The sequence below is a fragment of the Macrotis lagotis genome, chromosome 1, assembly GCF_037893015.1.
Source record: "Macrotis lagotis isolate mMagLag1 chromosome 1, bilby.v1.9.chrom.fasta, whole genome shotgun sequence".
In the NCBI taxonomy this organism is placed as follows: Eukaryota; Metazoa; Chordata; class Mammalia; order Peramelemorphia; family Peramelidae; genus Macrotis; species Macrotis lagotis.
In genome coordinates, this window is record NC_133658.1 from 276,181,350 (window position 1) to 276,195,685 (window position 14,336).

Below are 14,336 nucleotides of genomic sequence, written 5' to 3' on the forward strand. Positions count from 1 at the left end.
AAAAGCCTTTCCAGAGGGGTGGGGTCTGGGAAGACTTCATGGAGGAGGTAGCATGTGAATTATGCCTTGACCCATAGAATACAGGATTAAAAAAAAATTAGAGCTGGAAGGGATGAGAGAGGGCAGCAAAACCAACTCCCTTATTTTACAGATGAGGTAACTGAGGCAGAGGGAAATTAATTGACTTGTCCAGGGTTACACAGTTTGTAAGTGTCTAAGGCAGGACTTGAAACCAGATCTTCCTAAAGTCAAATCCAAAGTTCCACCCAATACATCAGACTGAATAGGATTACAACAAGGAGGAGAATTCTAGAGCTGGGGAACAGTGTGAGTGAAAGCAGGAAAGCAAGAAAGCCAGTGACACACCCACTCTGGTCAGCATGTAGTATCAACCAGGGTCAGTGTGTGGAGGGTCCCGAATTTCAGGCCAAAGCATTTGGACATAATTTGAGAGGCAGCAGAGAGCCACTGAGGGCATATGAGGAGGAGAGTGACATTTGCAAAGTAGTACACTAAGAAAATTAGTCTCAAGTATGTAGTGCATATATCAGAATCTTTTCCTGGACATAAAATGAGTGACTTCCCCACCTAACAGGAAAGATATTTGTCTCCTAGGGCAGGAAAGTGGGCCCTCAAAGACAAGAAGGGCCCAAAACATAAAGAAAACTCCTATGAGAAAGACAAATCATCCCATGGAGAATGGACAGGCACTAACTTGAGCAGACAGAATACATCTGACTTTGGGTAAAATATCAGGTGTTTGAGACACAGGTGGAGTCTTAGGCTGTTTCAAAGTGACTCAAATGTGTCTCTGCACCTAAATGGTGAGAGAATAATTGAGGAAGTACAATGGCTTTGGGACCAGAGGATCTGAATTTAAATCTCACTTCATTTACTGGCTGTGTGATATTGAGTCACTTAATCTCTCTAGATAGCCTTAGTTTCCTCTTCTATAAAATGAAGGCAGCCAGATGGCACAGTAGATAGAGAACACTGAGTATGGAGGTAGAAAGACCTTAGTTCAGATTCAACCTCAGATACTTGAATGACCCTGGACAAGTCACTTCTGTCCATCTGGATTCCTTCTTCTCTCCAGCACTAAGCACACTTCCCAAAATGAGGATCTATTACCCCAGAGGCAAATGGCCCCTTTGTTCTCAGACTCAGTCCTAGGGTCCCTTCCCCCAGCAAGGAAGGCTCAGACTGGAAATTCAATCTGTCAGATATGTTTAGATCTAACCCTTATTCCTTCATGTCCTCTTCCTTCACAGAGTTCAGAGACCAATTCCCCCCTTCCCCATCCTGCTCACTTTGCCCTTGACTCTGGGGAACTGGGGACAGAGGAGAAAAGTGACTTACGAGAAGGCAAAAGCCACCAGGGCCCCACTGACCACAATGAAGTCCAGAATGTTCCACAGGTCACGGAAATAAGAGCCAGGATGAAGCAGCAGTCCCAGGTCAATCATCTCCAAGAGAAACATAGACCATTAGCATTAGTGTGAGGCAAAGGAGGCAAGTCCTGCCTGTCTTTACAAACCATGGGATTTGTAAAGCTGTCATACATCCTAGAAAAAGGTGTAATAGTCCACTTTCCTGAGGTTTCACTCACCATCCCTATAATTTTCCAAACAGATTTTTTTCCTCTGCTGTCACTCTCTTACATGTTTTTCTCTTTCTTTTAGAAGGTAAAATCCATGAGGACCAGAACTTTTTTTTTGTTTTAGGACTTGTATAGCTAGCACTTAGATTTGTGCTTAGCATAGAATAAGCACTTGATGATTTTTTTCATTCATTCATGAACTACCCAGTTACTCTCTCTCTCTCTCTCTCTCTCTCTCTCTCTCTCTTTCAAAGGCTACAAAACCAGCCTAACCCAGTTCAGGCCTGATCTCCCCATAATAAGAGTTCTCACTCCATAGGACTTCAGAATTAAAATTATGTGGATCAATAAGCACCACTTTTCATAAATGAATATCCCATATGGACTATACTCAAGGACTCCCCACATCCCCAGAGCCCCTTATAAGTCTCTCTATTTTATTCGACTCTTTCTCTCACATGGGTAGGAGGAAGACTGAAAACCTTGGGACTACTTGGGAAGCATGATTCCTCCCCTAGGGACTCCCTGAGAACATACATACATGCATTTACATGCAAACCAGGGGCCCAAACAAACATAACAATGTACAGACACAGTCCTCTATTTCCTCCCCACTACAAAGTTATGTTGGGCATATTGGGACACACAACGTGCATACCAATTACTCCCAGGGTTGAAAGAGCCTCAGAGTTCATCTAGCCAGAGTTCACAATGCTAGTCCTCAGAGACCCAGCCTTTATTAACTAAGGAAATTTGTCCTTATCCTCTATGAGCATAAGATCCCAACACCTCCAATTCATGCTTGGCCTATGATGTTCAAACCTTGTTGAGTAGCTGAGTGATCCTAGATGGTGCTGGATCTTGGATCTTACCTTAATTACCATCTCGAAGGTGAAGACCCCAGTGAAAATGTAATCCATATACTTGAGAACCTAAGGCACAATAAGGGAATTTTCAGAGACTGAGCACATGGCAGGTCAGATGATTTCCACAGTTTCCATTCCATTATTTAGAGACACAAGTGATTTTATTGGAAAGAACCCATGAGGAGACTTGGATCCTAGTCCTAATTCTATCATATGTTATGTGAACTTGGGTAATTTCCTTAACCTCTTTGAGCCTCAATTTCTTTAGCAGAAAAATGGGATTTAAAATCCCAATATTGGGGGCAGCTAGGTGGCACAGTGGATAGAGCACCGGCCCTGGAGTCAGGAGTACCTGGGTTCAAATCCAGCCTCAGACACTTAATAATTACCTAGCTGTGTGGCCTTGGGCAAGCCACTTAGCCCCATTTCCTTACTAAAAAAAAACAAAAATAAAAAAATAAAATCCCAATATTACTGCTTCAAAGGGATCAGATGAGAATGGCACATAAAATGTACTTTGTATCTCTAGAGCAGTGATATCAAAGTGACTCCAGAGTACAACATGAGCCAGATTAAAATATAATTGAGAAATAACTTAACAAAATAAATATATAATAAAATGGAGATAATGTCAACACATGATTTTTAATGTCACTACATGCCTACATGGATCTTCATTGGTGCTCATTTCTATCTGAGTTTGACACTACTCTCTAAAATACCAAAGAAGCATCTGCTGAGGTTGCTTTTCTTGATTCTACTTACTTTGAACATTCATGTTTGGCAGTTGAGCTTCCTAAAATATAATCTGGAAAAGGGAGGGGTCCTTCCAGCTGAGAATCCCTACCAGAATGTGAGTGGGCTCTTTACCTGAGAACAACTACTCAACCTCAAGGGAAACATAAAAGCAAAGATGAGTTAACTACTTCCTCTACCTTCTACCTTATTGTTTGACTTTGGGTCAATCACTCTTCCTATCTGGTATAATGGAAAGAATGTTGAATTTAGAGTCTCAGGAACTATCACCTTTGGGCCTTAGTTTGTTCATCTGAAAAATGGGTTTGAACTAGATAACCTCAAAGGTCTCTTTCAGGTCTAGACCTAAGGTTCATTTTTCTGACCCCACCTCTGTCCAGCCACTAGCCCTAGGACAAGCCCTCCTCTTGCTTCTCCATTTTTTTGTCAGGGCGTACCCCAGGCCAGCTGGAAGGAGGAGAGGGGGTGCAGACATTCTACCAGTAGTCACTCACATTGTTCCTGGGAGAGTCAGCCAGTACTGGATCCTCAGCAGCCAGAGCAATGCTGCTGAGGGCAATGACCCCAAGGATGACCATTTCAAAGTAACGCATATTCACTATGTAGTGACAAGCACGCCGAAGCCTGCAGGGAAAAGGCAAAGAAATGAGCAAAGAAATGTCCACAGAATCATCCCTGGAACACCTCTTACCCTAGTCTGGGACTGTCAGAGGCTGCTACAGAGATCAAAGCTAAGTGGGACTAAACAGCTGCATGAGTGATCCCCCAAAATGGATGATCAGATGATCTGAGGTGCCTGGTATTTGGCACGGGAGGAGAGGAAAGAGTTGTAGATACCCATGGGTGAAGGAGAGTGAGAATGGAGTATAATCAGGATGGATGAAAAGCCATTCACCCTAAGGAAAAAAAATGCTACCTTCCCATGACATTCATTCATTCTCTCTCTCTCTCTCTCTCTCTCTCTCTCTCTCTCTCTCTCTCTCTCTCTCTCCCTCTCTCCCTCCCTCCCTCCCTCCCTTTCCCTCTCCCTTTCCCTTCTGCTCTCTTCTTTTCTCCTCATCCCCCCACCTCCCTACATAATTCCTATTTTACCCATGAAAGTTAAATAAAAATTTCCTAAACCTAAAATAAAATTTCCAAACAAATAATAATGGTCCTGAAGAACAGATAATTCAACATTCTTTATCCCTTGGCAGAAGGAAAGATTGTAGATATAGAATGTCACATATACTATAAGCAATTTTTGTTTACCCATTTTTTTGTTAAAAGGAAAGATTCATTTTGAGGTTGAGAATGAACAGATGTATTCAGAAAAGACTGTGTGACTGTGCTAAGAAAATTCATTTTTAAAAATAAAACACAGCTTCCAATTTGTTTATATTTGTCATGCAGGACCATTCCAAAGTCAGTGCTATCACCTCAATCCTACAAACTCTGTCTTCCATGTTTATTATCTTATATTCTAGGTTGAAGTCTAAAAGATTCAATCTCCAGTTTGGGACAGAAAACAGAGAGCAGAGCTTCTCCAAATGGAGAAGGTAGAAGCAATCTCAGACCATAGGGAAGGGGCAGAATTAGACTCACAGATATCCTGTGAAGTTTGAAGGAGGTAATATCTGGAAAAATCAAAATGCTACTTTTCACAGCAAGTGATAAATAAGAATTTCAGTGCCCTCCAGAGTTGATAAGAGATAAAAACACAAATTGATTTCAGTGAGGTTCATATAAGGTCTTGGAGGAGACACCCCCAAATGGCTAATTAGGAGACACAAAGAGAGTTTTAAGAGTTTCACCTACAGTATGAGAATAATGTCATAGACAAAAATACCACTCTCCTAGAACAAAATTCTTTGCCCACGTCATAGAAAGAACTTGGGTAGATGCCCCATGACTCTGACTCAGAAATTTTCCTGAAGCCATGTGTTTATAAGTTTATACAAGCCCAAGATATATCTATGTGACAGCATGTGCAGACCACAGATGTGCATGTGATGATATGTATAGGCTGAAGACATGGGTATGTCCATGCTTCAGTTCTGCACATATAGGTATGTGTTATTAGATATAGCCTGCAGACATAACTAGGTGGCACATTGGATAGAGTACTGGGCCTAGAGTTAGGAAGACCTGAATTCAAATCTGGGCTCAGACACTAACTAGTTGTGTGACTTTAGCCAAGTTATTTAAGCTCTATTTGCCTTAATTCACTAGAGAAGAATGGCAAACCACTCTGGTGTCTTTGCCAAGAAAACCTAATAGACAGTATGGTCCACAGGGTCATGAAGAGTCAGATATGACTAACAAAAAACCCAACAAAATGGGTACAAACATGTGACAATAGATACAAAACAAAAACTTGGTATAGGACAGAGGGTACTCTGGTGCACAGATACAGGTATATATGTACAGACTTTGGACACAAGTACAGGCCAAGATCATACAGTCTTCAGACAGAAGTACATTCCAAAGTGAGGTCCTGGGAAAGGAGGAGGGTGGGGAAAGAGACCAAAAAGGGAGAGAATTATTGGGCTTTAGAGACTGGTTAGATACGAGGGAGAGAGGAGTTAAGAATGACTCAGAGTTCTGGAGTTTTGCTGGTAGCTGAAGTTATCTGTGAAAGTAGGTAAGACCAGGGTGGCTAGGTGGCACAGTGGATAAAGCACCAGCCCTGGAGTCAGGAGTACCTGGGTTCAAATCTGGTCTCAGACATTTAATAATTACCTATCTATGTGGCCTTGGGCAAACCACTTAACCCCATTTGCCTTGAAAAAAAAACCTAAAAAAAAAAAAAAAAGAAAGTAAATAAGACCTCTGAGGAAGTGACTATGAAGAGGAAAGAGCAGAAGGCCAGACTGAGCCCAGGGGAACATCTTCACTTAGAGGGCAGAGGAGATTAAAAAGGTAAAGCAAATGGTTGTTATATAACAAATGGTTGTTAGGGGAAGGGTTCAGGCAGTCTGGCTTCCAAGCCTTTCTTGCCCATTCTTATCAAGCTAAACTTCCTAAAGCACAGCCCCTATCATGTCACTCCTTTGTTTAAGGACCTACTCTGGGACCTGCCACTAAAGGTTTGTCATCCCCTAGTCCCTGCCTTACTTACAAACTTTCCTTCTCCTGCCTCAACACTCCCTGTGCTCATTAAATTGTAAAGTTCATGAGGATCTGGACTCTTTTGCTTCTTTTTGCATCCTCAATACTTTCCCTTGTTAAGCTATTAGCACATAATAGACACTGAATAAATGTATTTTAATTAACTGAACTTTTGCTCCATCTGATCTGAGTGTATCTTCTCTCCCTTTCAACACACACACACACACACACACACACACGATTCCTGCACTTGGAATGAATTTCTTTCATTCAAATCTTAGCCATTCTTCAAGATCCAGTTGAAGATCCATCTTATTTAAGAAGTCTTCCCTAGCTAGTACAGCCCACAGTTATGTCTTTCACCTCTGAACTTCAGCACTTCATAATCTACACTATTTAATATAGCCTCTTTTGTGGCTCTGTCCATAGAGCAGCAAGGACTCAGGATTCCTGAAGGACTTGATGGGCATGCATCTCAAGGTGTGGACAAGGAGAAAACTGCCCAAACCAGGCCCACTAGGTAAACCAGCTATCCAGTCAGGAAGGAACCTAAGTCCTTCCAGGATTCTAAATCTTTACTCCCTATGAAAGGAGAGGGCTAGAATGGCATACACTTCCAATGCCCTATAATCCTTTCCTGTGAGTTAATCCTGTCTTCCCAGCTATAGTGTCAGCTCCTCAAGGGCAGAGAACAAGTCTCACACTTCCCGAGTCCCCCTGAGCATCCAGCCCATAGCAGGGAACATGGAAGATCAATACTTGTCATTTAATTACAGCCCATTTGGTGGATGGTTTAAAATCTACATATTGAAGGCTGGCTCTGCTACTTCCTTCACAGGGCTCTAGAAAGCACAGATCAGACTTCTGGTATGTAGGGAATTTTCCACACACATATACATAGAACACAAACAAGTACATATATTTGTAAGAGAGCATAGGAAATCTTACAGGTTGGTGGGGCTTAAGCAGAACATGGAGCTGTAGGGGAGAATTGGACGGGGTCCACTCCTTGTCACATCACCAGCCTCCACATCCTTCTTCTCTTCCATTTTACCTTCAAAGTCAACATTGTTCACTAAAAGAAATAAGAATCAAAAGGCAAGGTCAATAACTTGCCTACAGAGTTCTAATTCACCACATGCCAACAGGCTCAACACCATCCAGAGGCAAAAAGAAAGAACCAAGGAACTCCTCTCCCTTTTGGGGGTATAGTCTAAAGGGAAGAAAAAACACCAGGAAAGGATAATGGATTAGCAATCAAAAGAGCAAGGTTCTAATACTGTCTCTACTACTTATAAATGATGTTACTTAATCTCTTCCATTTATATTTTTCCATCTATAAAATTATGATAACAGCCTCACAGTGTTATTAGTATCCAATGAAATAATGGATGTGAAATTTTCTTGGAAACTATAAAGCACTGTAGGAATGTAAAGTAAAATTAATTAATAGGGATAACTAAGTGGCACAATGGAAAGAATACTGAGCCTGGAGTCAGGAAGCTTCAGACTTAATACTTAATAATTATATGACCCTGAGCAAGTCACTTAACACCAATTGTCTCACCAAAAAAAGAAAAAGAAAGAAGAAGAAACCAATTACTAGTGTTGTCCTCCCAATAAAGCCCTGTTGCAATGCCTTAATTGTGATTTGGAGGTGACCCTGACTGTGGAGAGGACTGTGACTGAACAGGTCCAGACAATTTGGAAAGACATGTAGTATAATCCCAATGATGGACTAATAACTTGTCCAAAAATCAGTTAAGCTAAATTTAAGAGATTTCTCACCAGATTGACCACAGAAAAACTATCTATTAAGGAACAAAAGGATTTCAATATACATTGTGGTAGGGAGTACCTACTAGGAAAGAATTTACAGGTCCTTCAAGTATTGGAATATTATTATTGTCATTTGTGAAACTGCATAGATAACAGCTAGGAATTAGCCAAGTGAATCAGTCATGCCCTTCAGGCCTGTTAAAAAAAATAAAAAATAATCTATCCCACAGTTTAAATTTAAGAGTTTTGATGGTTACACTTGAAAAATTATAAATCAAAAAACTATTTTGAAACAATGAGAAAACTGCATATTTTAAATATATATTTTGCATGAATCTGTTTATCAGTTTGACTAGCTATGCCAATAAGCCAGAACAATTCAGGAACACATTTTATTATATTCAGATTGTGCCATTCTCCACTAGCAGTAGTTGGTGAATATATTATTTACATTTCAGCAAGCAATTTTTATACATTATGTGAAACAAAGAAAAAGAAAAATAGTTATTCATTAAAATGTAGGTGGCTATACAAAGACAAATAGTATACTTATTAAAGAAAAGTGTAAGGAACATAGATAAAGGAGTCAAATTCTTAATATGGTTATAATCAAAGGAGAACTGACCATTAGAGTCAGACAAGGGAAGAGGATGTTCCCAGAACTCTGGAATCCTGCACCTTTAGAAAAAAAAAATCTTTTTGTATTGATAAGAATGGGGGAAAAGATACTGAAGGGACACCAATTCATGAAAGGTCATATATAGAAAAATGGCTAATGCAGAAAAAAAAAAAAAAAGGAATGAGAAGAGTTGGCTAGGTTTGTCCACATTGCTCTTTAGCTTCATCTATAGTAAGAAAGATGAGGACAGATGTGTTCTGAAAACAGAACTAGAGACTATTTTAGAGGAGAGTTTTGTAGTTGCACTAGGAAACCACAGAATCCTGCTGTGTGAAGACCTGTATGGGTTCATGTGCATTCCTCTTTTAGGAAGATTTTCAGTCTGAAAGAAGTCAGCCCCCCAAGATCTTGACTGCTTTACCTTCTGCTGCCCCCTATAGCTTAAAGGGGAAACTCTTCAGAACTCAATAGAGCAGATCTAAAAAGCTTTATAGTTCACTGACTTATGGGAACAGCTTGTCACTGAAACAACAAAAAAACTACTTCTACACCCAGTCAAGGGGAAAGCTACAGACCATAGGCTTAGGGTGACTGTTTCACTGAAACAGTATGATGTATCTGCTCTATTCGAAGTGCTTCATACTGTTTTAGAAGCCTGGGAGTCAGAAAAATTTAATTTTCTTCAGGCAAGAGGACAGAGAATCTCAGAAGTCATTTTTGGTATAGGCTATTGCTTAAAAGCAACCACCAACATCATCCAGGACTGGAGTCCAAAGTCATGAGTTGTCCTGGGAACTCTAATCTGCTCCTGGATCACATATTCATGTGTTCCACTACTGGGTTTATATAAGTGTACTTCCACTCTCCTCCATGGACATTGTGTGTGCACATAGTTGGGAGATTATGACTGTAGATAGGTTTATGATTTTGTATTCTACTTAGTAATAATATGCTATGATTATTCTTTCATTGATCTTCCTCATTTAATGAATTGTTCACTTTTAAGAGTCAAATGAACCTATTAGCTTAGAAACTCCCAAGTACTGAGGTGAGGACTTGCCAGGTGACAAAAACTGTTGAGAAAACTGCAAAGCAGCAGTCTGGCAGAAATTAGGCTAAGACAAACAATTTACATCATATACCAAGATAAGCTCTAAACTGAATGTCAAAGGTCACTTCATAAACAAATAAGAGATGCTAAAGAAGAAATTTTATTTGGTTCTATGGATTGGGGAAGATTTCATGATCAAATAAAGGATAGAGAGTTTCACAAAAGATAAAATAGACAATTTTGATTACATAAAATTGGCAAGTTTTTGTAAAAATAAAGCTATTACAGCCAAGATTCAAAGGAAAACAGCTGAGGAAAAAAATCTTTACAGCAAGTTTCTCTGATAAAAAGTCTTACACTAAAGAAAGATAAGGGAACTGATTCAAATTTCATAAGAATGAAAACTATTCCCCAATTGATATATGGTCAAAGAATCTGAACAGACAGTTTAAAGAGGAAGAAATCCAAGCCAATAATATGTTAAAAACTACTCAAATCACTAAAAATTTTTTTTGTTGTTCAGTTATTTCATTCATGTCTGATTCTCTGTGACCTCTTTTGAGGTTTCTTGGCAAAAGGTACTGAAGTGGTTCATTTTATAGATGAGGAAACTTAGGCAAATAGGGTTAAGTGACTTGCCCTAGGTCACCCAACTATCAAGTGTCTGAGGCTGGATTTTAACCTGAGTCTACCTGACTTCAGGCCAAGCACTCTATCCATTATGCTACCTAGCTGCTCTACCAATGATTACAGAAATTCACATTAAAATAACTGAGTTTCCCTTTCATACTCACACTGGTAGAGTTGAAAAAAAATGTTAAAAAGTAAAGTGACAAATATTTGAAGGCCTTCAGGGAAAAAAATGGTATACAAATGCACTGTTGACAGAGTAGTAAAATGGTCTAGCTGTTCTGGAAAGCAATTTGGAAGAATGTCTTAAAAGTTACTGAGATATACATACTCTGACCCAGAAACACTACCCCTATGAGACTTGTCTCCCAAAGAGATCAAAGTAAGAGGGAAAAGACTGATATATACAAAAATATTTATAACAGTGCTTTCTGTAGCAAAGAACTAGACACTAAAGAAGGCTCCTATCAACTGATAAACAAATAAACACATTATTATATATTCATGTAATAGGATATAAATGAGCTATATGGAATGATGAAAAAGATGATTTCAGAGATACCTGAGAAGATTTGTATAAAATGAGGCACAGTAAAGTTAGCAGAATCAGGATGGTATTTTATATGATAAAAGTATCAATATTAACAGTAATAATAGCCAGCCTTTATAAATTGCTTTAGGTTTTTGCAAATTGCTTTATAAACATTTTCTCATTTTATCTTCATAACATCACTGAGAGATAGGTGTTGCTATTATGTTCATTTTACAGATGGGGAAACTGAGAAAGAAGATAAATGGCTTGCCCAGAATCACATAGCAAGTAAGTCTGAAGCTAGATTTGAACTCAGATCTTCCTGACTCAAAGTCTATCTTTCCCACCTAGGTTATCACCTCATTGTGCTACCTAGTTGTCTTTGTAAAAAACAAGCAACTTTGAAAGACTTGACCAACCACAATGAATTACAGATTATAGAAATTGGTCAATACAATAGCCAACCAGGGGCGGAGCCAAGATGATGACAAGAGTGTATCCTGTCTTAGGTGCTCTCTCATAAATCTTCAAAACTAAGGACTACTAAATTTTCGAGAGACAGAACCCACAGAGGGATCCAGTGAGGCAGTTCTACTCAAGGTAACCTGGCAAAGGGCAGAAAGGCTCTGCTCCATGGGGTTGGAGGGGTGGCCTGCCAGAGGGGTGGCTCCCCAGAGCGAAAGAACTTCAGCATCCCGGAGGCAGCCCCAGGGCGCTGGGAGCCACAGCTCACAGCAGCAGGGGAGTTTCCTGACCTAGGCCCCGGGGAGCACCGGGCACAAATTGGGGAAGCAGCCAGGGGACCTCTGCCAGAGTGAGCATGTGAAGTCCAGCCCTCAGGGCACACAGAGAGCAGTGTGGCCACCACAGTCCAGATCCAGGAGACAGAAGTAGGTGGAGCCGGTAAGCAGGAGCCCCCAGGGCATGAGCCCATTGAACCTAGGGAGGGGAGTGAAGAGAGACTGCTGAGCTCTGTCCTCTGCCCCTGGAACAGGACTCTGGGGCTCTGACCACATTCAGATCCTGATCGCAGTCTAGGCCCCCCCATAGAACAGCAGGACCCCCCCTACCTCAGCCCCGTGGCAGAGGGGGGTGCTTATGGTCATTCACAGACCAGGAGGGAGGACAGAGCCTCACACACTGAGATCCTTGTGGGGGTGTGCCAAAAGCTCAGGAAGCACCTCAAAAACAGGCTTAAGCTGGGAAAATGAGCAAGCAGAGAAAAAAGAGGAACACCATTGAGAAATATTTTGCATATGAGCCCAAGAAGGATCAAAACACTCAGTCTGAAGATGAGGAAGCACAAGCTCCTGCATCTAAAGACTCCAAGAAAAACAGAAATTGGGCTTAGGCTATGACAGAGCTCAAAAAAGACTTTTGAAAATCAAATGAGGGAGTTAGAAGAAAAACTGGGAAAAGAAATAGAAGAAAAAAACTGGGAAAAGAAATGAGAGAGATGCAGGAAAAACATGAAAATGAAGTCAGCAACTTAGTCAAGGAAATCCAAAAAAAAGCTGAAGAAAATAGCATGCTAAAAACCAGCTTAGGTCAAATGGATAAAACAGTTCAAAAAGTTTATTGAGGAGAAGAATGCTTTAAAAAGCAAAACTGGCCACATGGAAAAAGAGATAAGAAAACTCTCTGAGGAACACAAATCCTTCAGACAAAGAATAGAACTCAGGGAGATTGATGAATTTACAAGAAACCAGTACTCAATACTTCAAAACCAAAAGAGTGAAAAATTAGAAGAAAATGTGAAACATCTCATTGAAAAAATACTGATATGGAAAACAGATTTAGGAAAGATAATTTAAAATTATTGGAATACCTGAAAGTCATGATCAGGAAAAGAGCATTGACATCATTTTCAAAGAATTACTACAGGAAAATTCCCCTGATATCCTAGAAGCAGAGGGCAAAATAGAAATGGAGAGAATCTACCGATCCCCCCCTGAGAAAGAGATCACAAAAAACCAACCCCTAGGAATATTATAGCCAAGTTCCAGAACTCCCAAGTTAAAGGGAAAATATTACAAGCAGCCAGAAGGACACAGTTCAAATATCGTGGAGCTGCAGTCAGGATCATACAGGACTTAGCAACAACTACATTAAAAGCTCGTAGGGCTTGGAATATAATATACTGGAAGGCAAAAGAGCTTAGAATGCAACTAAGAATCAACTGCCCAGCAAAACTGAATGTACTCTTCCAGGGAAAAAGATGGACTTCCAATGAACCAGGGGAATTTCAAATGTTCCTGTTGGAATGGCCAGAGCTGAACAGAAGGTTTGATCTTCAAATACAGGACTCAGGTGAAGTATAGAGAGTGGAGGAGAAGGGGAAAATATGAGGGACTTAATGATAATGAATGTATTCCTGTAAAGATAAATGACACTGATAATACTCATATGAACCTTCTCAGCTAATAGAGCAGGTAGAAGGAGCTTTTGTAGTTGAAGCACAGGAGAAAGCTGAATATGAAGATAAAATATGGTGTAAAAATGGAGTCAATAGAAAAAAAGGGAAATGTAATGGGAGAAAGAAAAAGGAGAGGGGGGATAGGCCAAGATATTTTATATAATAAGATTTTTCTTTATTACAATGAGCTATTGCAATGATATGGAAGGGGGGAAGGCAAGGGGGAATGAGGGAATCTTCGCTCTCATCAGAGGTGGCTAGGAGAGGAAACAGCATATATACTCAATGGGGTATAGGCATCTGAAGTAAGGAGGGGGGCACAGGGGAGGGGGGATGTGAGTGAAGGAGGAGAGGATGGACCATGGGTGGGGAGAGTGGTCAGATATAACACATTTTCTTTTTTACTTCTTGCAAGGGGCTGGGATTGGATGGCCTGTCTGAGACCATAGGGCCAGGTGGATGCTGGGCCTAAGGGGTGGTATGAGGGCTCAGGGCCTCTTGGCCCCAGGACCAGGGATCTGTCTGCTGCACCACTCAGCTACCCTACAGCAGAGTCAGAGTGAAAGGAGAGAGAAAATATAGTACATGGTAGTGGAAAAATACAAAAGGAGGGAGTTGTGATCAGCAATGGCAATGGTGGAAAAATATGGAAGTAACTTTTGCGATGGACTTATCATAAAGAATATGATACACCTGTGACAGAGTTGGTGGTGTTGGAACACAGACTGAAGCACATTTTTTATTATTATTATTTTTGGGGGGGTGCAGCACAAATGGGGCTGGGTGGCCTGCCTGGGGCTGCATAGCAAGGTGATTTTTGGGTGTCTGAGGCCAGATTTGGACCCAGGTGCTCCTGGCTCAAGGGCCAATGCTCTGTCTGCCACCCAGCCACCCCTACTATTATTACTATTTTATTTTATTTTGGGTCTGTTTTTTTCTTTTTTCTTTTTTCGGTTTTTGCATGGCAGTGGGGTTGGGGTGGCTTGCATGTCACACA

The 14,336-nt window shown here is 40.6% G+C and overlaps 1 protein-coding gene across 1 annotated transcript in view; it reads right to left on the reverse strand.

Moving 5' to 3' along the window:
- Positions 1-14,336, reverse strand: part of CACNA1B (calcium voltage-gated channel subunit alpha1 B) — a 249,476-nt gene that overhangs the window by 88,519 nt on the left and 146,621 nt on the right. The window contains exons 21-24 of the mRNA XM_074210540.1: positions 7,261-7,387; positions 3,717-3,846; positions 2,473-2,532; positions 1,360-1,466 (exon numbers count right to left, since the gene is read on the reverse strand). Coding sequence (XP_074066641.1) covers positions 1,360-1,466; positions 2,473-2,532; positions 3,717-3,846; positions 7,261-7,387 — 424 coding nt within the window. The remainder of the gene's footprint in view (positions 1-1,359; positions 1,467-2,472; positions 2,533-3,716; positions 3,847-7,260; positions 7,388-14,336) is intronic.